Source organism: Sciurus carolinensis, chromosome 7, assembly GCF_902686445.1.
Source record: "Sciurus carolinensis chromosome 7, mSciCar1.2, whole genome shotgun sequence".
NCBI lineage: Eukaryota > Metazoa > Chordata > Mammalia > Rodentia > Sciuridae > Sciurus > Sciurus carolinensis.
This window is the reverse complement of record NC_062219.1, coordinates 12,823,393-12,848,489: the sequence shown is the minus strand read 5'-3', so window position 1 is coordinate 12,848,489 and position 25,097 is coordinate 12,823,393. Positions and strand designations below refer to the sequence as shown.

The window sequence follows — 25,097 nt, the reverse complement described above, 5'->3', positions numbered from 1 at the left end:
GTGTCCACACCTCCCTTTTAATAAAGACACCAGCCATACTGAATTAAGGGTTCACCATAATGCCCTCGTTTAATTAATTGCAACTGCAACAATATTTCCCAATAAGGTCGCATTCTGACATAGTGGAGGAAAGGCAATTAGGACGGCAATGTGAGTCTGGGTGGGACATAATTCAGTTTAAGAGACCACTTGCTGCCCCCTCAAAATTCACATCCTTCTCACCTAAAAAATACCTTCATTCCAGTCCAATATCTCCTAAAGTACCTATGCCAACATCAACTTGAACTCCAAAATCTCAGTCAAATGAAAACAAAGTCAGGTATTGGTGAGATTCTGGTACAAAATTCCTCTCCAGCTTCAAACCTGTGAAACTAGGTAAATCATCTGCTTCTAAAACACAATGCAGAACAGGCAAGCCCTGCAAGCTAATAGCCACTCTCAACTGTGAACACCATGGCCTCGGATGGCTGCTGGGTGTCCGTCTCAGAACTGCCCTTTGAGAAAGACGCCCACCTGTGGTCTGTGGTTGTGAGCAGAGTGGCCATTTGTCACTCTGCCCACACTCTCCTCCCCTCTTCAGCACGCCTTACCCTCCCCAGCCCACATGAGTGACTAGACTAAGCAGCCCACAGTGCTGGTCACAGTCAATGACTCAGTGATGAGGTCACCACTTGGGTCACGCCAAAGGGTCCAGGAAGACTCATTTCCAGGACTTTGTTTTGTGGGTGTTGGAGAAGCATCTCTCTTCTTAAATGGAATGCTGTGGTGATAGATGCTTCCAGGTGGCATCTCAAGAACAATGGAGCTAATCCATTCTGAGACCGGGCTTTTGATGAGACCACGGGTGCCCTCTCTGCTTGGGGGAGCCGATCTGTCGCCTTGGTTAGGCTACTCTGGGTGTGGGATTCAATCCTATACAACTATACAGGCTTCCGGTGACGATGCCCGGTTTACCCAAAGTAAAGCATCTCTCGGTGTTGCTTTAATTTCTCACACAGAATTTCAATCACTTATTCTTTCAATCCCTGAAAATAATTCTGGAGAAGATCCACAACTAGATTTCTTTTTCCATCATGTCCTCTTTAGTGCTAATATGTTTCACATCCTGTCCTGAGGACAAACTTGAGAGTCCTACACAAGTATGGTCTCAAGAGAAACTGAACAAAACAGGCTCTCCAAGGAGAAGAGAGAAGCATAAAATGGCACTATATGACCCCAGAATCAAGCAAACTTCCTTCACTTTTCAATTTACTCCTCTAAGATTAGAAATCTTTAAGCAAGAATTAGTTTGCCCCCACCAAACCCCAGAAAGTCACCATGAGTGTTCCCAACAGTCTTATAAAATGAAGAACAAAGATTGTGGGTTAACTTGGTCACTGACTTAACGTACTAAACAGCACAACCTCTTTGTTCTCTAACAAAATAGTCTCAAGTAAGGGAGAAGATATTTAAAACTGTGTCTTTTTGGCTCAGGCTAGGCGCAAACATCAAAAGCAGACCTTTGCCTACAAGAACATGAAAAGATGCTCCAGTTCACTGATCATTAGAGAAATGCAAATCAAAACCACAGTGAGATGCAACTTCACACCCACAAGGATGGCTAAAATAAAGAAGAACAAATAATAAGTGTGGTCAAAGATGTGGGGAAATTGAAAATCCTCATGCTTTGCTAGCATAGATGTAAAATGGGACTGCCTCTTTGGAAAATGGAGTGACCATTCCTCAAAATCCTGAACACAGAGTTACCAGGTGACCCTGAAATTCCACTCTTAACTGTATCTGGAGACGATAAGAAACAAGTTCACACAATGGTGCATGAATGCTCACAGCAGCATTAAGCATAATAGGTGAAGAGTGGGAGAAGCCTATTTTTATCATGAAGATCATGTATTTTATTTTAAATACATTAAATAATATTAGAATTGTCCAATAAAGGAATCCTATGTACTTTTTATTTGGGAAATAAGCTCAAAATAAAACAATATTTTGTTAAAATCTCCATTCCATTGTTAAATATTTTTCTAAATTATAATTCCATACTAGAAAGCACTAGCTTATTTTTCTTATCTCACCATATTAGAAAGAGCAAAAAAAAAAAAAATGATTGGTGGAAAAGACTACTTGAAACTCTCCCATTAGAAATGGAAGCCAAGTTAATTATTTCCACCTCCTTTATCTCCTGAAGCAAAATAAATGAATTTTGTCTGACAGTGACTTGTTCCCAGGCAATATTTATCCTTCCTTTCAAGTGCCCGTTTCAATTTTCCCACATTCAACAGGTGAATGGACACACAAAATGCAGTGTCTGCCTAAGGGACTATATTATTCAGTTATTAAAAGAAATGAAATACTAAATCACCCACAATGCTGCAACATGAAGGAACCTTGGAATCATGCCAGCCAAAAGTAGCCAGTCACAAAAGATCGTAGACTGTGTGATTCCACTTACACGAGACATTCAGTACAGGCAAATCCACAGAGACGGAAGGTAGCACAGTAGCAGCCTGGGGCTGAGGAGGAGGCAAGCAAGGATGAAGATGCAGCTAATGCTGCAGAGGTGTCCTGGTGGTGCTGAAAATGTTCCCAAATTAAATTGTGGTGACAGTTGCACAGCTCTGTGAGTACACTCAAAACCGCTGAACTGCACATCGACACATGCATTTTATGGAAGGTGAAATATAGCTCTAAATAGCCGCAAAAAAGGTAGGCTTTTATGAGGCTGTCATGATACCCCATAATATGTCCACAGCAGAGATTCTAAGCAGGCAACAGTTCTGGGTAACTGGGGACATTAAAAAGTCTTAAGAAAATTAAGTGGAAAGATATCTTATTTGCAGAAGAGACATTAGGATTGAGGATTAGGAGCTTTCAGACAAACAAGGACATGGTAATCTCACATGGCCTTTATTTTAAAATATATAACTAGCCAGGTAGGACGCTACTTGGAATAGAGCCTAAGTACACAGCTTTCAATACCGCACCATTTTAAATTAGGTTTCACATGTGTATAACATTTAAACAAATGAAATACTAAATCACCCATAATGCTATAGATATGTTTGTAGAACCTTCTTTGTGATCAACAAGCAGCTCTATCCTGGTCCTAAACATGATGCTAGAAAACAAAAACTATTTTTTTTTTTTTTTTTTTTTTTTTTGTGGAGCCGGGGATTTGAACCCAGGGCCTTGTGCTTGTGAGGCAAGCACTCTACCAACTGAGCTATATCCCCAGCCCCCCAAAACTATTTTTGACTAATCATTTAGTTTGCAGTTATGTCAGGGTAAGAATTATTATATAAAGATGATGTATCTGACCCAATTGATATTCAATCAGGAAATATGAAAACAATAATATTGGAATAACATGGCATTGAGTTTATTTCCCAAATAAAAAATACATAGGATTCCTTTATTGGACAATTCTAATATTATTTAACGTATTTAAAATAAAATACATGATCTTCATGATAAAAATATCAGAAGCTGTATTTTCCCCCTCCCCAATTTCTTTCTCCAACTTAAACTTTAAGTCATTATCCATGAGGATATTGTGTGTGTGTGTGTGCGTGTGTGTGTGTAATTAGACCCTCCAAGAAATAATTGAGTTTTCAAACTAACAAAGATAAAGTAAACCTGCTTGAGTTACTGAAATTTAATATAGAATTCACCTAAAATTCATATGTAATGTTGAAAAGACACATTCTATTTTAATTCATCCAGAAACAAGATAACAAAGAGCAAGTATGTTCATATAAGCTTAAACCTGACAGGAAAATGAGGAGAAAAAAGACAGGCAAATTACCAGGAGTTCTTCCTCCTCACAGGAAACCTGAGGCAGAAACACTATACACCTGACCTTTAATAACCTGATTCCAGATTCAACCACAGACATCAGGAAACTAACATTATGAAGGGTTGCTAGGAGTCAAGAAGTTACCCTCATTTTTCCATGTGTGTGCACGCTCTTGTGTGTGTGTGTGCACATGTGAACATGCATCATAATTTGTGATGGAAAATACTAAAACCTGGGACACACCTTGGTCCACCCAAGTCCACACCCCATCCAGGGGCTTAAGTTTGTTTTGATTGCTGCTCATGGCTTGTGCCCCAGTCTTCACAGGGCCATAAACATCCAATAATAGCAAAAGAACAATTGAATATCCAATAATAACAGAAGATGGTAAGGAATAGACTCTCAGGATAATAAAGGGCACAATACCAATGCACCAAAAATAAAAATACACAGATTGACCTTAAGCAGAGGAGAGTCCTTCCACACTGCCATACCAAAACCAGAGCTGGTGGGCTGGTTAACCCTCTGTGGCTACTCTTGTACCTCGAAAAGGCTTCTCCGTAAAACAATATTTTGTTAAAATCTCCATTCCATTGTTAAATATTTTTCTAAATTATAATTCCATACTAGAAAGCACTAGCTTATTTTTCTTATCTCACCATATTAGAAAGAGCAAGAAAAAAAATGATTGGTGGAAAAGACTACTCGAAACTCTCCCATTAGAAATGGAAGCCAAGTTAATTATTTCCACCTCTTTTATCTCCTGAAGCAAAATAAATGAATTTTGTCTGACAGTGACTTGTTCCCAGGCAATATTTATCCTTCCTCTCAAGTGCCTGTTTCAATTTTCCCATATGAAATAGCAGGACTTTGACTTCCCACTGCCAGATAGTGTACTTGATGGTCTATCTCAGCTCGCCTCACAAGTGCTTGGTAAAGAAGATAAAAGCTATTATTATTTTGTGGGTGAGAAAGTGAAGATTTTGGAAAAAGAGTGAGTGATTTTTTTCCAAAACACAAATCAGTGATGGAGTTAAGAACCAAAGTTCCATTCCACAAGATACAGGCCCATGAGCTCCTAGACCAGTGTCTTCCAAACTTAACAGGCAAACAATCTCCCAGGGAACTCGTTAAAATGCAGATTCTGTTTCAGTCCACGTGGGACCGCACTTAGATGCTCAATTTTTCACAAGCTCTAGGTGATGCTGGAACTGCTGGCCCATAAACATACTTTGAATAGCACAGCTAGACTATCAGTTAGCAATTTTTCATGCAGCATCAGCCTCGACTCATTGGAAGAGAAAGGGACTGGAGTTACAGCTAGCAAGTTGGGGCTTGTCCATAAACCAGCATTTATTTTCTCTGTGTCATGTCCTAATTTTAAAAGAAGAAGAAGAAATATTTGCTCACAGAAATAGAATCCCTGCTTGAAAACCGGAGCACCTTGGATGCTGAGTGGTTGAGGTCAATTTCCATGAACTTTGTATCTGTTAGACTAGCTCAGAATGTCTCAAAACTAGTCAGACTAGTAACCATCTCCAAACTTGGGTCAGCTCTCAAGTTAAATTCAAGAAGGGGAATATTAAGTAAAAGGATGTTTTTTAAAACCTGGCTTCCATATGTATGCATTTTTAAACAAGTTCCTTCTTAGTGATATTAACAAATGAAACAAAACATTTGTAACTAATGGTTAGCAGCACATTCCTTTCCAAAATTATGCCAAATGAATGTGCAGCTCTCTCCTCCCACGGCCCCAGCCTTTTGTCAGCCACTGACAGGACAGGCCTGCTCAGGCCCAGCACTTCATGGCTGTTGTACACTGTGTGCAGATTATCTCCTGAAATGCGGTATTTTCAACTTTGCCTCCCCCACTATCTTATTTTTGGTCTTTCTTGTGCTTTCTAGAATGTGGCTGTTTATTTTCTGCTTAGAACATAAAAGCTGGCTTCAGGACACAAGAGAGGGATTCACTGCCAGATTTCACATCAGGGTTTGAAAGGAATTCGTATAGCAATTGGAAAAGTCTAAATGATGTCCCAAGGGAAATGATTTTAGTCCTCAACAGTGGAACACTTGGAAAATTCCAGGTAGAAAATGGTATTACCTAGTTCATATGTAAGGTTCTAAGTATTTCAGAACAAAACTACCGCTTGTCTCAAACAAACTGCTCCTCTCAAAAAGGAAGAAACCACGACACAGTCATTGGGACATTCTGCAAAGCTTTTAAGACTTTACACATGTCATTTAATATGGCATCTGATGCCAACAGATCACAAGAATTTCACAGTGCTTCTCTACTTGGAGATTTTGACGACAACAACAGCCAGACTTGAAATCATAATGACATTTAAATTACACAACTAAGAATAAATTTGGATAACTCGTTTTAATAGAAGGGACACCAATGACCAACAACATGAGTACAGTATAATTTGAGGGAGGAATCTGCTTCTGTCATTGTCGTGAGCAGAGCTTTACAGTGCAATAGGCACTGTTTTAACTGTTATGCCAACATTATCTCCAAATCTTTCAACTCCCTGTGAGGAAGGTATCCTTAACCCTGACATAAAGGTGGAGATCTCAGCCTTGGCCCAAGTCACCAAGAGACAAACCAGGTTATGAACCCAAAGCTAGTGTCCTTAAATACTGTCTTACCCTGTAAATCTATCAGTGGCAGTTTCTTTTGCATAAAACTCCATGAAGACAATATAGTTCAAATCAGGCCATCTACAGCCCCTGAGATGATAACCAGAAGTCTGGACAGGCCATGGCTCAGACCCTGCTTGGTCTTCCCTGCCCCAAAGGGAAAATACTCACTCAGAGTCTCTGCTGGAGCTCTACTGAGGGGCCCAGGTTTTGTGCCTAAACTCAGTTCCAACAAGACCACAGGGTGCTAGACCCCAGGACTGGAAACTCATGAGCTGGTCAGCAACCCAGGACAACCAGACCTTCAGATCTGACCTGGGCAGCTGGGGAGAAAAAACCAGTTAGAATCAGGAGAAGACTCCTGAGTATAACCTGAGTACATGGCAGCAGCCTTGTACTCAACAAAGGTGCTAAAAAAGGAGAAGGCAGAGGCAGGGAGCTCCAGCTAGGAAAGAGCTTAAGAAATAGCAGGTGAAAGAAATTCCATGGGAGAGAAATCAAACTGATTGTAAGAAACCAGAGCGAGAGCACTCTACACAGTTAGCATTTCACTTGTGCTTTTGTGAGTCTTGGACAAGAGTGGCTTCACATTGATCCCCCACGTTCCTTTCTATTTGTTTGACCTTCTCCACCACAGTCACGCACCTGTCTTCTCTGTGTGATCATCTTGTTCAGTAAGACGACTCAGTACTCTCCTACGTACTCTTGCTTTTATGAACAAGAGCAAACCTAGTCTATCGGGTGATCTTTAAAGTTCTAACACTGGAACTGGTGGTGGAGACTTTCTGAAATCATCTTAGTTTGAACCTGCTGCTCAACCATCTGATGAGTAGCTTTACCCTCTTAAAACTAATGTTTCATTTTTTTTTAAATTTTATGGTCAAATATATGAGCACCTAGGATGAAATGAAGTATTTAAAGAGACTAGATTTCCACATCTGTCACATCTCAAGGGAAAAAAAAAAAAAAAAAAAACACGTTGGAAAGCACTCAAAAGACATTTGGTCAGGTTTTTTTTTTTTATTTTATTTTAAAAACACATTTATGAGGTGGAGGTTAAATGGAAAAGATATGGGGGTTGTCTAAAAATCACTTAAACCGTGGGGTACAAATCCAATGTACCACAGATAACTATATCGGCTTGGCCCTGTAACCTGCTAGTTCCAGCAAACATTGTGATGCGGACAGGTGAGCAGAAGAGTTAGAAATGGAATATTCAGAAGGAGAAAGGAGATGAAGCAAGGGCTCTTCAAACCAACAGCAGTGAGGCAAGAGGAAGGAAGAAATTGGAAGTGTGGAGCAGATCAAAGATGGGGCTTTCTTTTCCTTATCTTTACAATTACAATCAAGCACGATCCATCATTACCTGCGTCTCATGACCTAAATAGGTAGATACACCACATTCGTGGGTTGAATGCTTTAAAGACAGTACTTGATGCCAAATGAATCCACACATTCAAGGAAATGGGAACCAAAATCTAAACATGATACCCTGAATAAAGCTTGAAAATTAAATTCCAAGATTACCTGAAAGATAGTACCAAGAGGAGCAGTGCTGTGTGAAATAACAAAATATTCTAGAAAGGTGGACTAAAGGTGCTGAAAATAAAACTTGAAGAACAAATAATAGACAAAGAAAAATCTTCACACTATGCATAATATAACAAGTAATCATGAAAAATAAATGGCTCCTAAAAGCCAGAAAGAAGTCAATTAAAAGTATACAAAAGAATGAACAGTATATTTATGGCAAATAAAAACACACAGACAAAACTTTGGGAAGAAGTTGGGTTTTACCGATAATCATGGCCTTTGGGTGCTTAATTCTAAACAGAAAGAGACATACCATGTACCTTTCAAATATTTAGAAAATATTTCTAACGGGCATTTTGCATTTTCATGGCAAAAGGTTTAAGGTTTAAATTGTGACTGGCCAAAGATGCCACCACCCAACCCCAAACTTGGAAAGTCTGTTCAGTCACTTCACATGGTTAAGGCTTAGTTTTGAATGGATGAAGTAACATCTCAATAAACAGGGTCATAAAATTGCTATCCATTGGTTTTGACTTTAACACAGAGCATACTGTCAACTTATGGTGGACAGATAGTGTCAAGGTCCATTTTATGATTTCCTCGGTTCCGTAATGTTCAAGCAATCCTTACCCACTTGGCTTTTTAGCAGCATCTGACATGTTGACATGTTTCCTCACTGAGCCTCTAGCGCATGTTCCCTTCCTGAACAGACACTTGTAAGTGCCCTCAGCAGTCTACACACTACCAGGGCACCACAAAGCTCATCACGCTGAACTCCTCTTCTCACTACCTCCGGGGGTTAGCCCCACTCTTCAAATACAATCTAAATGCTAGAGATAAAACATTCTGTATCTATGGGACCGCCTCTGAATTCCAGACTCACATATCCACCCTCACTTGTCTTCTTCACCTGAATTTCTATGAGACATTTCACCTTGACATATCCAAATTTTTGTCGGGCAGGGGGCGGTGGGGGAGAAAGGGGGTTACTAGGGATTGAACCCAGGGGCGCTTAACCACAGAGCTACATCCCCATCTCTTTTATTATATTTTAATTTTTTGAGACAGGGTCTCACTGAATAGCTTAGGGCCTCGCTAAGTTGCTGAGGCTGACTTTGAACTCAAAATCCTCCTGTCTCAGCCTCCAGAGTGACTGGGATTACAGGTGTGCACCACTGCGCCCGACTCAAATTCTTGATCTGCACCTTCAGCCAGAAGTTCTTTCCAATGTCAGAAATGGCAACTCTGTTCTTTTCATCATTCAGGACACAATCCTTGAAATCAACTTTGACTCCTCTTTCTAATCTCATATCAGCAAATCCTGCCATCTTTCCCAGAAATACACATGGGGCCTGACCTCATCCACCCCCATCGCTGGTGTTCAGGGTGGGGCACCACACTCCACCTCTCACCTGCCCCTGCAGGGCACTGGCCACTGGGGTCTGCTCTCCATCAAGGAGCCAAGTGATGCTTTCAAAATAAAAGTCAGGCAGCTTCACCGCTGTCCTCAAACCCTCCAGCAGCTTCTTCCCTATCACTCAGAACGGATCCCGGAGTCTTACCGAGTCTTAGAGAGTCTTGCTAGACACTCCACTTCCTGCAGCTGCTCTTCGATGGCCTCAGCACTGTACCTGGAAGCTCCCCCCAGGGATCCATTGAGTGCTACTCTCCCCTCCATGGATTTTTGCTGAAATGTCAATTTCTCAGAGAGACTTCCCATGACCACTGAGGTAAAAATAACATCTCTTACCTCACATTCCACCTCAGCTCAGTCTCTCTAAACCCGTACCCACCCTCTTACTAAAAATCATGACACAACCACTGGAGACATTATGTATTCACCTGTCAGCTCCTATTATTTCCCCTACCAGTCTTTCTCTCGCCACTATGAGGGTGTTTGTTTTGCCTTTTGATCACTTCTCTTCTCAGTGCATGGGCCAGTACTTGGCATGGAACAAGCACTTGATAAATATTTTTGAATGAATAAAGTCCCCATATCCGGAAATGTCATAGGAATATTTAGATGCTTTTGTTCCTATCACTTGTTGATCTGCACTAATTCACTAGTAATTATAGAAGATGTGATAGAATGATTGTCTAAAGAGGGAAATTATGCTGCTATATGTGACTTGATTCATCTATTTAACTTAATGCTGTGTTCTGCTGATTATTTATTTTGAATATTCCTTGGTATTTGGGTAACTAAAATCTCAGACTCTAGAGTCAAAAACAATTTCATTCCAAATGCACCTTCACCCTTATATAGTTGTATGATCATTTGAGCAATTTGCCTAACCACGGTAAGCCCCAGATTCTTCTCTCATAAGGTAGAGGTGAAACAAAATACTTATTTCTAAGTTTGTGGGAGTGGGGAAACACAGAAAACTTTTCCCTTTGAGATCGAGCACACCACAAAAATGCCCATAACTACCATTTATATAAGTATCATGCACAGGCAAAGCCAGAGCAAGAAAAGTAAATGACGGAATGACTGAAAAGAAAAACACAAGATAGTCATCATTTGCAGAGGTATAATTGTATATGACAAAAGATAGTGGTTTCCCTATACTCTATACAAATTTAACAGATTGAAAGAAAACATTGATAAAACAAAATTCTGGTAGCAGTGAAAGAGAAAGGTGGACTTCAAGCCTTGTTTTGTAACAGCAGGCAGGGTTCCATCTGAACTTGCCGCAGAGGTCTTGTGGCACAAGTCGTGGTATATCTAGTGCTCTTGACACCCAGAGCACTTCATTTTTATTGCTCCTTTCTCCATTCTTAGAACTGTTTACATCTAAAATGTCAACTCTAAATTTACTTCCTTCTGAGTACAACAATCTTCTTTTACCTTAACCACATTTTCCCTCTTCTGAACTTGTTGATCTTTCACCTTTGGTCATGACCTCCAGCTATTTGACCCCTCCTACCTCTTCCTACCTGTGATTTCAATCTGCATGCCTCTGAGTGCGGATTTCACTAGTCATCAGCTTCAAAACCCTGGCTCCAATGAGTTCCCACATCCCTCACTTCCAACTCCCTGTCTCAGGAAAAGTTGTAGAATATAAGAACAACAGCAACAAAAGATGCTAAGATAAAAGTCTGCCGGACTTCGAATGACCTGTTTAGACTGCACAAATTTATAGGCAACTTACTCAGTTTCTTTTGTGGCAAGTCACGGGGATCTTCAGCCACTTGTCGTGGGAACATGTGATAGCAGTGGTAAACCTTCCATGCCTGAGGTCCATGCTATTGAGACCAATGACCATTCAGACCAGATTTCACAGTATTAAATATTCTTTTCCATTTTAAGATCACTTCTCAAATTATACTTCAAAACACAGGAACACTAGGAATACTTTAGGGACTAAATTAAATTCTAAGGATGCACAGACCATGACCAGCCTTCACCCTGATAGGGCACAGAAGCTTCCTAACTCTTCTTGGTCGCTGCCTCTTCTTATTCTATTGTGCCCTACATCCTACAGCTAAAATCATAGCTTTAATTATATGATCACCTTAATTAGAAATGGTTATCAATTATATATTGTAATTCACTAACACCTGGTTCAGCATTCAACATGACCAGAATTTCCTTTCGGTCCTCCTTGCCTGGGTCTCCCTCTCTATGCACAGATCCCCACCCTTAGGTGTGACCACCCTGGGATGTTCTGTTTGTAGCTCCCTGGTGGCACCGTTTTACTCTGATTTCTTGTGTGAGATATGACTGATTCCTCCCAAGATTCCATTAGACTTTTCGAAGTCTTTTAGAACAGAAACTCTATACTGCTCATCTTTGGATTCACTTTAGCACGAAGTACACAAGTACATATTAGGTACTAAATAATGATGATGATGATGATGATGATGATGATAATGATGTTAAATTGAGTCTAGCTCAGTATGGGGCTTATTTTTTTAATCTCTTTGTTTCCTGAGGAGGCATACCACACAATTCCTACAGCAACATTCCAAATAACCAGCTAAAATATTGTAGCATCTGTACTGTCCAACTGTGATTTTTTCTAACACCCATCGGATCCTGAAATCTGGCTCAGAGGTGGTGTGCATGCTCTAGAAGGCCTCTCTCTTCATTAACAAAGCTTTTTATTCGATTTGTAATCAACATGACTCCCAAATTGATGCTGGCGGCACTGCAGTTGGCAGTGGATCTGCATCCGCTGGGCTTTAGTCTCATCAGTTAACCTGCAGCTTTTCAGCATCTGGGGTACAGCTGCTCCTCCTCACCGAGTGAGAGCAACCTTGCCTTCCACACTGTCCACAGGTAGCACGCGTCACATGTATGTATACAGAGGCGCACCATGTGTCGCACCACCACAGGCATGCCACTGGCCAAAATATCACTCAAAAAAGAAAGGCAGATCCCGGAGTGACGCTGAGATGAGAGGAGCACTCCATTAACCTCATCACCTCTCTTCCCGCCACGCTTTGTGGAAAGACGGCCATGAACCCTGAGAGCTCTCAGAGTCAGACTCTGCAGAGTAGAAAAGCAATATGATGCAATTAACACCCTCTTTTTTTTAATAGCTTTCACTACAGGGAGAAATGTCTAAAAGGAGATTTAAATTCAGTATCAAATTCTAGCAAGCACAATTTTAATTGCATACCAACTGCAAAATATTTCTTTCATTGTTTAAATAAAAGAAAGGCTATAATACATGCTGTCTGCTTGTTTCAGGACTCAGTTATTAACTTTCAAACATCTTTTCTAAGATAAAATCCTCTTTCTCCAGCAAACACATCTTGAGACTGGGAATTGTTAATCTAAAATTTTAACTTCTCGGACCATGTTTGAAACTCCAACCCTGATATAAAAACAGCCACAGGAGTATTACAGACACAGCAATTCCAGGGTTTTTTTTTTTTGTTTTTTTGTTTTTTTGTTTTTCACATTGACAACTCAAAGCAAATATTTTTTTTAGAAGTCACAAGAATAAAAAGCTACCTTCTTCTCCAACGTACAAACACGTTAAGAAAATACACCATACGCAATTTGATTACTCAACAGCAAGTCATCAGAAATACAAGCAAAGGCTGCCTTGCTGTTTCCATAGAGATGACTTTATGTGGTTCAGTTCTTTGGGGAATTTGACCAAATCCTCAGCAGCGGGAGAAAATCATCAGCAAAAATTCTGCAACATATAGTAAGAAACTGCCAACAAATCAGTGAGGGAAAAACACTTCCATTTTCTCTTTGTCTCTGTTGAGAGAGCACCTTCACCTCAAGCTGTTCCAAGAAGCACCCAGACTTTGTTGGTCACTCTACATGTAATTCAGAACTAAATAACCCCTGGTTTCTTCATTCTTAGATTAAAAGAGCTACACTGATGTCCTGCCAGGCTCCGCAGCACATGCGTTCCCAGGATGGCGTTTACACAGGGACAAAAACCGCACTCATCTTCCCACGACTCCCAGGCTATGGATCCTAAAGGAAAGCTCTCCATCTGCAGGGTTACCTCTTGGGAAAGACTGTAAATGGAATTTTAGTATCTACAGTGCTCTGGAAACTATGCTCATCATGTGGGGGTGAGTGGGAGGGAGGTGTCGGAAACTTTTTAAATTCTACTCGTAGATTAAAGTAAGAATCTTTTTTTTTTAAAATATTCTTGTTTTAGTTATAGGTGGACATAATACCTTTATTTTATTTTTATGTGGTACTGAGGATCGAACCCAGGGCCTCACACATGCTAGGCGAGCGCTCTACCACTGAGCCACAACCCAGTCCCTAAAGTAAGAATTTTTAATAGGAAAATAATAGCTGTGATAAATGTAGTACTTTTATTATTTTCTTCAGTCCCAATCCTCTATCTGCAAGGATCTTCTAAGCATCAAATTTGAGGTCCTCCAGATCAAGATACCTAAATTTTCTCTTCATTATATCATAAGAACAAAAATTGCCATCAACATGCAACATGTAATCAATATTCAATGAAAATGGTTCCCTCGGAATGAGGAAACACCCCCAAAGACAAGGATGCACAAACTCCCAAGGAGTCCGCTGTGTACAGAACAGTTCGCAGCGTCAACAAGGAGATTCTGATGCTGAACCTAAATGTACCTCTTTTTCACTCACACCACTGACCTCAATTTTACACTTCCAAGGAGACACAATTAAGCCCAATCCTTGGTCCACACAACAGCAGGTCCTGAGTCCAAGGCCAGGGTGAGCCTCCTCTTTCAATCTCCACCACCCTATCTTCACCCCAACATTTCTCAATGTGCCTGTGCCCCCCCCCCCACTTAGCTATCACAGAGCATGGAACCAAAATCAGAGGCAAGCTCTTCCTCAAATTGGTGGAAAGGTATTATTTTAGGAGCACATGTCTCCGTTTTAAGCATTTGGTTAATGACACTTAGAGCAGGTCATTAGTGGCCTGGCAACAGAAGTTGTCACAGGTGAACTACCCAAGCAGCACCAGGGTCGGCCCCACTTGACCACCTAAATTAAATCACCATTCATGGGTTTGAGCATTCTTGTTACAAATTCACGTTAGAGTCACACACACACACACACACACACACACACACACACTAATTCTCTGAAGAAGAGTAAATACTTTCTTAGTTTACCTCTGTCCATCACCCTTGATCCAGCAGGCTTGTCGGGTACAGTGAGATGATCTTGATTGCTACTCAATGAAGAAGTGTCATCACTAGACAAAGAGTTCAAAAACCCACTTTCAGATGTGACGAAGCTGGTGTCCGGGGCCTGGCAACTGGGAGCCTCCGAGGGCGCAGGTGCGTGGACCTGCATGGCAAAGGCCAGGGCGTGCCCCACGTCTCCAGCAGCAGGCGAGCTGTTCACCAGATCCAGCCAGGACTGTCTTTCTTTAGATCCCGAGGACAGACCGCTGCTGGGCGTCTTTATTGTATTCTCCAGGGAAGAGAAAGCACAGGACGTTTCTCTCAGTTGGGGTGAGGATGAAGACGCCCGCTGTGAGGCCTATTTTCCACAAATCAAACCGGGAAAGAATCAAATACATTGTGATTAAACCGTCATTCTCTATTTTTATTTTAAATAAAGGCATCCTGCTGTTGTTTCAAAAAGTGACCAAGAATAAGAGAGTAGATGGACAAATACATGCTATTTAGTTCCATCTGGCAGCCATTGGGATCCCATCCCCTAAAACTGATCTGTATAACTTTGAACTCACCATTCTAGAATCTGAAAAATCGCCACATCGTGATTTACCCTATTTACCCTATTCTTCAATGTTCTCTAGAAACTTGAAACGTCTTTGGGGGGCACTCTTTAGAATACTGAAGTACACCTAGAGTGAAACGATATAATCTGTCACCTGTCATTCAGTGCACACAGATGGAGCAAAACCTCTAGAGAAAGGCCACTAAGAGAAGGACAGCAGGGCTCGGAGGTGCAGCTCAGGGGTAGAACATTTGCCTGGCATGCACAGTGCCTCGGGTTCCATCCCCAACACTGAAAGGGGCAGGGGACAACAGAAGCTGAAGCCAGACGGGAAGCATGATCATGAGTGCCCGGGACATGGTCCACATGTTCCTCAGCACATGACCAGTGTCAACTCAACTACCCCGGTGAGGCAAGATGAATCAACACGCCCTTCAGTCTTTTAAAAACATTTAATAAAGTTTCAAGGACAAGAGCAAGGAGTCTATTCACAGCCTCTTAATTCTTTCACAAGAAACCCAAAGTGGCACCACTTAGGAGAAGGGGGTAGATGACATGGGGTCTTCTGGATCTCCTCTTCAGGGAGCTCTTGTTTAATGTTCTATGTAACAACTCTATGCTGCTCCCCCATTGTTAATTTTATTGGTCAATACAACTCCAAAATCTAGACTCTAGTGGTCTCTGGATCACCCTGTATCTCCAATGCCATAAGACAAGAAGGAATTTTTATGGGTCAGTTTCATTAGATCACTCTTTCCACCTTGCTGTTGGATACTCCTATTGGTTTCAAGAACTCAAAACTCCAAGGAAGCGGCAGGAAGGAGATTTACTAAAGAGAAGAAGCAAAAAAGCAAACTAGGATCCTCTCCCAAAACCTCAGAACTATTGCAACCAACTCAGAATGGCTTTGTTCCAAATTAGTATGGTCCCATGAATTTTGCAGGTTCTAAACTCCGAATTTGATTGGGAAAATCCAGTGTTTACCCAACACGTGCCAAACTCAGTGCATAGTAAACCTTTATTATCACATAATAAATTTAAGAAACATGACATTAAAATATCTAGTTCAGATGCAAACCGATCACACCCATCTTCTCAATTGTAAAAAACTGGCAAGACATAAAAATGTTCCATTCAAGAATGTGTCAAGCAGCTTCGGAACTGGCTACTTTAAATCACTTGGACCATTTAATAGCTAAGAGATCAAAGATCTGTAACTCACTAAATAAAGTCTTACTTATCTGGAGGAGGGAACACACAAGCCCCAAATGCTCCAAATAAATGTCAGGAATAGTTTACTTATTAACAGGATCTACAAAATAAATATTAACAAAAATACCCAAGCTGGCCCAGTCCTGAGACGTTCCCAATTGTGAGCTATTTTGGTAAAACTCGGCTTCCATGTGATCAGCTTCCTTTTTTTGAAAAGAGACCAAGCGTGAGCTTTTCCTGTTGTTCCCGCTGATACTACTTTAATTGGATTAGAGCAAAATGGGCTATTTGAGAAAAAGATTGTGTACTCAATTGCTGCCGTACTTTCCATAAGGTTCTCTGAATCTTAATAAACTGCTTAAAGGACTAAGGAAAGATCCTTAAGATGAGAAGCAGAAAAGGCTGTGGAGTGTTCTATATCCCTGCTGGGTGCTGCTCATACGAAAAGCAAATTATCAGTGAAATTTCTGCTGGCACCATGCAACACTGATAAAATGGAGAAAAAGAGTGAAGAAAGAAAGATCTAAGATTCTGTTGTTACCAACGACCAGTACCAAGCACAGAAGTCTTAGCTCAGTGCCTTCTAGGAACCTCCCTGCAATGTACTCATAAAGCCCCCAAGGACAAATGCAGGTAGAAAGGAGTGAGGACTCCTTCCACCCACTTTGTTTGACTGACAGAAGCCCATCCTCTACAGTCAGTTCAAATGCCAGCTCCTCCGGGAAACCTTCTCTGAAAAACCTCAGGGCCTGGTAGATACCTATGCCAGGTGCTCCAGGGTTTACTTTCAGCATACCCAGTAAACGCCATGTTGTCACCTTATATTGTAATTGCTGATTGACTGCTAACCTTTCTTGGTAAGCCACTTGAGAACAGGCTGTTTTTAGTCATTTTTGCACCTCCATTTTTTGCATCTGTGCCTGACACACAGTTGGTAACAAATTAATGCCAGCAAAGAATGGATGAGAGAGCCAGCTATGTAAAAAAAAAAAAAAAAAAAAAAAAAATTCAAAAAGCTCCCTACAGTAGTTTAGTTTCTTACTAAAGACTTCCCTGAAATTCTCTGCAGAGTTGTTAAGGGTAATTTATTCTAGGATCAAGGTTATTGCTATAAATTACAATGCAATTAATGCCACAAAATGTTCTTCATAATCTTAAATAAAATTCTTTTGCTTAGAGATTGATAATTCTATATGGTTTCATCCCTTTTAAAACATTCAGGTTTGAAATGTTTTAATTTTGATGAGAAAATTAAAGACATTTTAATGATCTTGGTTTTAATTAAGAGACTATGATAAGATTCAACTTAACATTAAAACTAATTTTTCCCATTTTCTGCATAGGATATTTTATTTATTGAAGGAGTTAAACTGAAATTTTAGTTAGCTGTAAAATTCTTTTCTCTAAATTGTTTTCAAAACACAAGTTTGACATGGTAAAAAATAGTTTAAAATAACCACCAAAGGCCTGTAATTAGGAAAAAGTGATTCAACATGTAAATCTGGAGTAACATTAGTCAATGTACATGAAAAAAAGGAAATAGAGAAATCATTTAAGATGGAGCATAATAAAATCAAATGAGAAAAGGGGAAGGAAAGTACACAGACTTTCTTTCCTTTATTTACCTATTAATGAAAACAGACCAGTCCACTGTTTTCAGTCCTTAGGAGGTGTGGTGTGTGTATTCTCCCATAAACTACAAGAAGCAGTGCCCTAAAACCCAGAGGGCCACGTTCAGTACACTGACTGCCTCCTCCTCACTGACCTTCCGCATGACCTTGGGCAATGAGCGGACAGGCATCCACTCCTCACTCCAATCCTTAGTGTCCAAGAGACCTTGGAGAAATCTCTTTACCTCCAAGGCCTACTCTGCTGGCTTCCGACCTACACCCTTGTCCCTTCCCTGAGAATCCTCCAAACAAGAGTAAGAGTATTTCTAAAGCACAAACCAAACCATGGTGTTCCTCTGCTGTAAGCCCTCCAACGACTGCCCATCACAAGGACAAAAAGATGCACTGTCATCATGAGAACAGAGGAGACCCACATGGAACCCTGACCACCTCTCCACTACCTCTCCTTCCATGTCCCCCTTCACCTATTCTTTCCAGTCCCTTTCTGTCTCTTAAGTACATCTGTGATTCCTGACAGGCCCTTCCCTGTGGTTTCCTGGTCTGCTGCCTCCTCCCTCTCACCTCGACCTCAACTCAAATATCACTTTTTCTGCAGGGTCTTCCCATGCGGTACACAAAACAACCCCAGCCACTCCCGAGCACAGGATCCTATTTTATCTTCTTTACAGCACTTATCAGTGTTTGAAGTACTTTGCTTGAGCTATCAATTTATTTTCAACTTAGAATTTAGGATGCTCAAGGGAGGGGACATTGTCCAGTTCTGCATTCCCTTATCCCCAGCAGTAGCTGACACATGGAAGATTTATGAAATTTTCATCAGATGCCTGACTGACAGATTTATCAAGAAGATCAAATACTATAAGGAAACGTTCTCAATAAAACATAAACATTTTGCAAATGTTACTTACAATGGTTGCTTTTACTTCTTGGGACTTGGCTTCCTCATTTGTAAAACTAATAAAGGAGTTTTGTTAAATGAAACGATTCCTCTTAAAGCTATGCAAAAGCATGGACAAGGATAAAGTCATTTCTTCTAATTCACATACAAAAATATTTGCAGAGCAAGAAATTTGAGGCGGGTACAAATGAGGTCACAGTAATTACCTACTTATGTATCCATTCATTAAATATTTATCTAGTTTCAAATATGTGCTCAATATAGTCATAAATATTGTAGGTAAACAAAAAAGAAATGGGGCACCACCTTTGATTTTAAAAATTTAATAATTAGACAAATAAGTCAGATATGTAAAATCTAAAATACAAGGCAGATTATGATAATGTGGAAAAGCATCAAAAACCAAAAAGCTACAGAACTGCAGTTCAGAAGAGGGCAGAATCTCCCTGATATGGAAGCCCAGGGAAGCATCTGTGAAAGAAGCCACCTTGAAGCAGTCTTGAAAGGTATCTCACGGTGGGGTTGGAGTAGGGATGGGGACACGTGGTTCCTGCAAGTCCAGAAACTTCTCACTGCAGGGAAAATAAAAACCTCTTGGGAAATCACAGTTTCCAGGACCAGTGGCAAAGGAGAAATCGGCAACAAGACTGTAAAGGCAGTTTGCAGAAATCCCAGGTCCTCAAAGACCAAGCCAAAGAGTCAGGAATTAATGTCATAAGCAAAGTGATTCACTGAAAGGTTTTGTGCAATGACTCAATCTTCTTAGCACTTCAGGAAGAACAATTCAGAGGTGGGTTTTAACAGAGAAAGCAACTAGAGATAGGAAAACAGCCTGCTATTTCAATAGCTTGCTGAAGTTATTGAGGGTCTGGACGAGGGCAGGAAGACAAGAAGAGGTGGTGGGGTAGCCACCAAGCTCTGTGATTGCCTCTGCCAGGGAGCCAGCTTCCAAAATGAACTGGTCAAGCAAGAGGTAAAAATATACAAGCAAATTTTAGAAAAATCTTAAAATCAGTTCAATGTTCAACCATAGAGATGATAATAATAATAATAATAATAATTGTATCTAAGGGAAAGAGTGAATTTTTCTTTTTTCTGATTTTTTTATATACAATTGTACTCTGGCAAGCATTCTTACCATTTCATGTTGCACAGATATTGAATGATAAAGTAACCTTTAGCAGATAGCTATTCAAGATCCATTCTGTTATAATTAAATCTGAATTTCTAAAATTAATTTTACCCTTTCTGTGTTTAATCTTCAACTTCCTCCTCTGTCACTGGCCAATGAGCCAGGCAGCAGGATTTATTTTTAATTATTGCTTCTTTAGTTTGCTTTAGTTGATTTTTTTTCTTCATTTGGATATAAAGGAATTATACTTTTAAAAAGTATCAAAATTTAAAGACCGTTATGTCAAAATGATCTTCAAGAGCTATTGTAGTTATTCATCTTTGCTTCTCTCAGATTTGATCCATCTATTGCTGTTCTATCTTCCAAATATAATCAAAATGCAAGCTTTGCTCTCTCCACCACCCCACTGCTCTGCCACCATGGGCTCACCGCTATCTTTCACTATACAATACTGCACACCCTCCCAGGTCTTCTCTGCCTCCATCTTGCTCCCTATAGCACAGGGTCTTTTCCACACACCAGCCTAAGGGGTCCTTTTAAAATGGAAATTATCACATCCTCCAAAGTCTCCCTAAACAACTCCAACAGAACACCCAAGTCCTCAACTGTCCCACGGGTCCCGTATGGTGGGACCCACAACCCCCTGACCTGGCCTCTGACCGCTCTCATCCTGGTTCATCCCACTCCAGTCACATGGGGCTTCATGCATTACTCTGCACCAAGAGACCTTGACCTGATGCATTTGCTTGGGAAACTCCTTCCCCCTCTAACCCTCTACTCAATTCCCACAGTACCTTTCAAGATTTCTGCTCAGACCAAGTTCTCACTGGGCTCAACCTGGTGACCCTGATCATTGCCACCATCCAATCTCTACCCCAGGACTCCCAATCTCCACACTCTCCCTCTCTACTTCCACTGATATTTCACATGTTTACTGAATGTGTTGACGGTTGATGTTCCATCTCCCTCCACTGCAGGTTGGACTCCATGCAGAATGTGAGTCATTACCTGCTTTATTCACTGATATGCCCCAAGTATTGAAAAGAGGGGTTCCCAATACTCATTAGATAAATGAATGAGTATGAAAGCACAGATCTGTTTATCAGATAACACTTTTTAAAAATTAAACTTAGAATACAATCAACAGATATAGGAAAAAAGATATGCTCAATATCTTTAGCAATTAGAGAAATGCAAATTGAAACTACTCTAAGATTTCACCTTACCCCAGTCAGAATGACAATTATCGAGAATACAAAGAACAATAAATATTGGTGAGAATGTGGGGAAAAAGGTACACTCATACATTGCTGGTGGGAATGCAAATTGGTGCAACCACTATGGAAAGCATTATGGAGATTCCTCAGAAAACTTGGGATGGAACCACCATTTGACCCAGTTATCTCATTCCTTGGTTTATACCTAAATGTCTTAAAATAAGCATACTACAGTGATGCAGCCACATCAATGTTTATAGCAGCTCAAATCACAACAGCTAAACTATGGAACCAACCTAGGTGTCCTTCAACAGATGAGTGGATAAAAAAATGTGGTCTATGTACAATAGAATATTACTCAGTCTTAAAAAAGAATGAAATTATGGCATTTGCCAGCAAATGAATGGAGCTGGAGAATATCATGCTTAAGAAAAATAAGCTAATCCCCCAAAAAACCAAAGCCTGAATGATTTCTCTGATATGCAGACGCTAACTCACAATAAGGAGGAGAGGCATGCTAGGGAAGAATAGAGTTAGTTTAGATTAGGTAGAGGGAAGAGAAGGGAGGGGAGGGGGGAGAGGGGTAGGAAGAATGGTAGAATGAATCAGACACTATTACCCTATGTACATATATAACTATATGACTGGTGGGATTCTACATCATGTATAACCAGAAGAATGAGAAATTATATTCCATTATATATGATATATCAAAGTGCATTCTACTGTCATGTATAACTAATTAAAACAATTTTTAAAATTTTTTAAAAAAAATTTAAAAGACAAATATATGGAGGAGATTTTAGTGATATTTACAGCTCTTAACTCACTTTTTTTTTTCATTTTTACTTTTTTTTTTATTGTAAACAAATGGGATACATGTTGTTTCTCTGCCTGTACATGGCATAAAGGCATACCATTTGTGTAATCATAAATTTACATAGGGTAATGTTGTTTGATTTATTCTGCCATTTTTTTCCCTTCTCCCCCACCCCTCCCACCCCTCCCCTCCCTCTATACAGTCCTTCCTTCCTCCATTCCTGCCCCCCTCCCTAAACCCAACTCCAATCTTAACTCACTTTGTAACTTAGAAAATTGGACTTAAAATGTGAATGAAGTTAGTTCCTTTTTTGCTCTTTTGTAGATTTCAAGGAATACTGGATAATGATTTCTACAAATAATCTTTCAAAGTGAAACTTCCAGATTCCCATCTATTTTGAGTCTTTCAATAAGCCTGTCCAAAAAAAAAAAAAAAAAAAAAACTCCCCATTTCTAATTCCTTTGAGGATAAACAGTATCCTTCCCATTCTCAATCCTATAAAGCTTGTTCACAACAAGAGAATATGAACCGAAACCTCTTCTGACTACAGGAGGATCCCAAATTGTCTTTATTCTTTACAACCATTTGAATGGGTGGACATCGAATTAATTTTTTTCAAGATAACATTTTATGAGATAATTTTCAATAATAATAATGTTTAGCATTATTATTTAGCAATACTAATTATTTAATATTAATAATATTAATAATATTTCATTATCATGAAATGAAAATCCATTATCCAAAATATTTTCTAAAACAAGAACTTAGAAAAAAAATTATGTTTCACCCCAGGTTTGTATATTATTTTTCACCCTAGACTTGTATGGACTGGCCTATATCATGCTGAACTAAACAATAACTTGCTTCATGCACTAGACATAAGTTACCAGAATTTCTTAAAACATCATCTGTTTACATAAAAAGCCTAAATGTTATTTTAACTAAGTGTCTTGCATGTCTGTTTTTCAAAACAAGAGAAAACAAAAACAAAATCTGCCTGGAGAATATGTGAGCAGGAGGAACAAATTCTGTTGCTAAGGGGAGAAAAAAAATCTGACTATTGAACATTTATCTGACTATTTTCCATTACATTTCTTGAGAAAACATTAAACTTAATGGGCTTTCAAAAATTGATCAACTTAGAAGATATTAGGAAGTAACATTTGATTGATGACTCAGAAAATTCTAAAGAATCTTTTGAGTTTAACAACCTCGTTTACTGATCTCATAAGCATCCTTCATTTATTTGTTACCAAACTAACACTTCATGAGCTTTGGCTCTGTGGATGGACAATTGTAACCACACAGTGGAAAGATTACACACTACCCAGCCAGAACAGCCGAGATTCCCCGCCAGGCGCTGTCCACTGGGTGTCTGGCCATGCTGCTCAACGCCTCTGAATCTGTTTCCTAACCATAAAATGAAGACAATGACATCTACTTCTTCATGACCTCAGCAGAGGAAACAATTTTTTAATTCAGAAAAAAAAGACATTAACCAATGGAAGTGATGGATAAATCTGACACATTAACATCAAGAACATCTGTTTATGAAAACAAACTGTGAAAGAGTCTAAAAAGTTAAAAAGTGAAATCTAATCACTTTTAGCTGAAAAATATATATTTCATTTGACATATAATGTCATGTCAGCTTAGGACCCGACTTCCTTGACAAGACTCCTAAAGTGCAAGAAATAAAATCAAGAATCAATAAATAGAAAGGATTCAAACTACAAAGCTTCTTCTCAGTAAAGAAAACAATCAATAGCATGAAGAGAGAGTCTACAGAGTGGGAGAAAATCTTCACCACATGCACCTCAGAGCACTAATCTCCAGGATACATAAAGAACTCAAAAACTTAACACCAAAAAAATGAATAACCCAATCAATAAATGGGCTAAAGAACTGAACAGACATATCACAGAAGAATATGATCAATCAACAAAGATGAAAAAATGTTCAGCATCTCTAGCAAGTAGAGAAATGCAAATCAAAACTAAGATTTCATCTCACTCCAGTCAAAATGGCAATTATCAAGAATACAAAAAACAATAAATGTTGGTGAGGATGTGGGCAAAAAAGGTACACTCATACATTGCTGGTAGGAATGCAAATTGGTACAACCACTATGGAAAGCATTGTGGAGATTCCTCAGAAAACTCGGAATGGAACCACCATTTGATCCAGTTATTTCACTCCTCGCTTTATACCTAAATGTCTTAAAATCAGCATACTACAGTGATGCAGCCACATCAATGTTTATAGCAGCTCAACTCACAATAGCTAAACTATGGAACCAACCTAGGTGCCCTTCAACAGATGGATGGATAAAAAAAATGTAGTAGATATATATATGATAGAATATTACTCAGCCTTAAAAATGAATGAAATTATGGCATTTGCCAATAAAATGGATGGAGTTGGAGAATATCATGCTAAGGAAAGTAAGCCAATTCTAAAAAACCTAAGGCCAAATGTTTTGTCCGATAAGTAGTTACTGATCCAAAATGAGTCGGGGAGGAGGGGATAGGGAAGAATGAAGGAACTTTGGATTGTGCAGAGGTGAGTGTGGAGAGGGGAAGGACGGTGGAAGGAGACAGAGATTATTATCCTACATATATATATATGCTTACACTACCCATGTGACTCTGCACCATATACAGCCAGAGGAATGAGAAGTTGTGCTCCATTTGTGTCCAATGTGTCAAAATGCATTCTACTGTCACATATAACTAATTAGAACAAATTAAAAAAATAAAAAATAAATTCTTTAAGAAAAGTACATAACAAATATATATTATTCATATACAAAATAATAAAAGAAGAATGCTATAAATCAAATATAAAAAGAGGAATAGGAGGAGGAAGTGGCAGCAGCTTAAAATACCCAAAAGACTTAAAAGACACTTTGTAAAAGAGAAAATCTAAATGATCAATAAACAAAAAGATGTCATTTTAATAGTGTTAAACATAGAATGAGGTCATTATTCATCAGTAAAATGCAAATTAAATAATGCTACTTCTCAAGGTTGTTAGAAGATTAAATTATC

The 25,097-nt window shown here is 39.5% G+C and overlaps 1 protein-coding gene across 3 annotated transcripts in view; it reads right to left on the bottom strand.

Annotated features, from left to right (window-relative positions):
* Nucleotides 1-25,097, bottom strand: part of Ipcef1 (interaction protein for cytohesin exchange factors 1) — a 115,407-nt gene that overhangs the window by 9,411 nt on the left and 80,899 nt on the right. For all 3 annotated transcript variants that reach the window (XM_047559688.1, XM_047559689.1, XM_047559690.1), the window contains one exon: nt 14,561-14,933. In XM_047559688.1, coding sequence (XP_047415644.1) covers nt 14,561-14,933 — 373 coding nt within the window. The remainder of the gene's footprint in view (nt 1-14,560; nt 14,934-25,097) is intronic.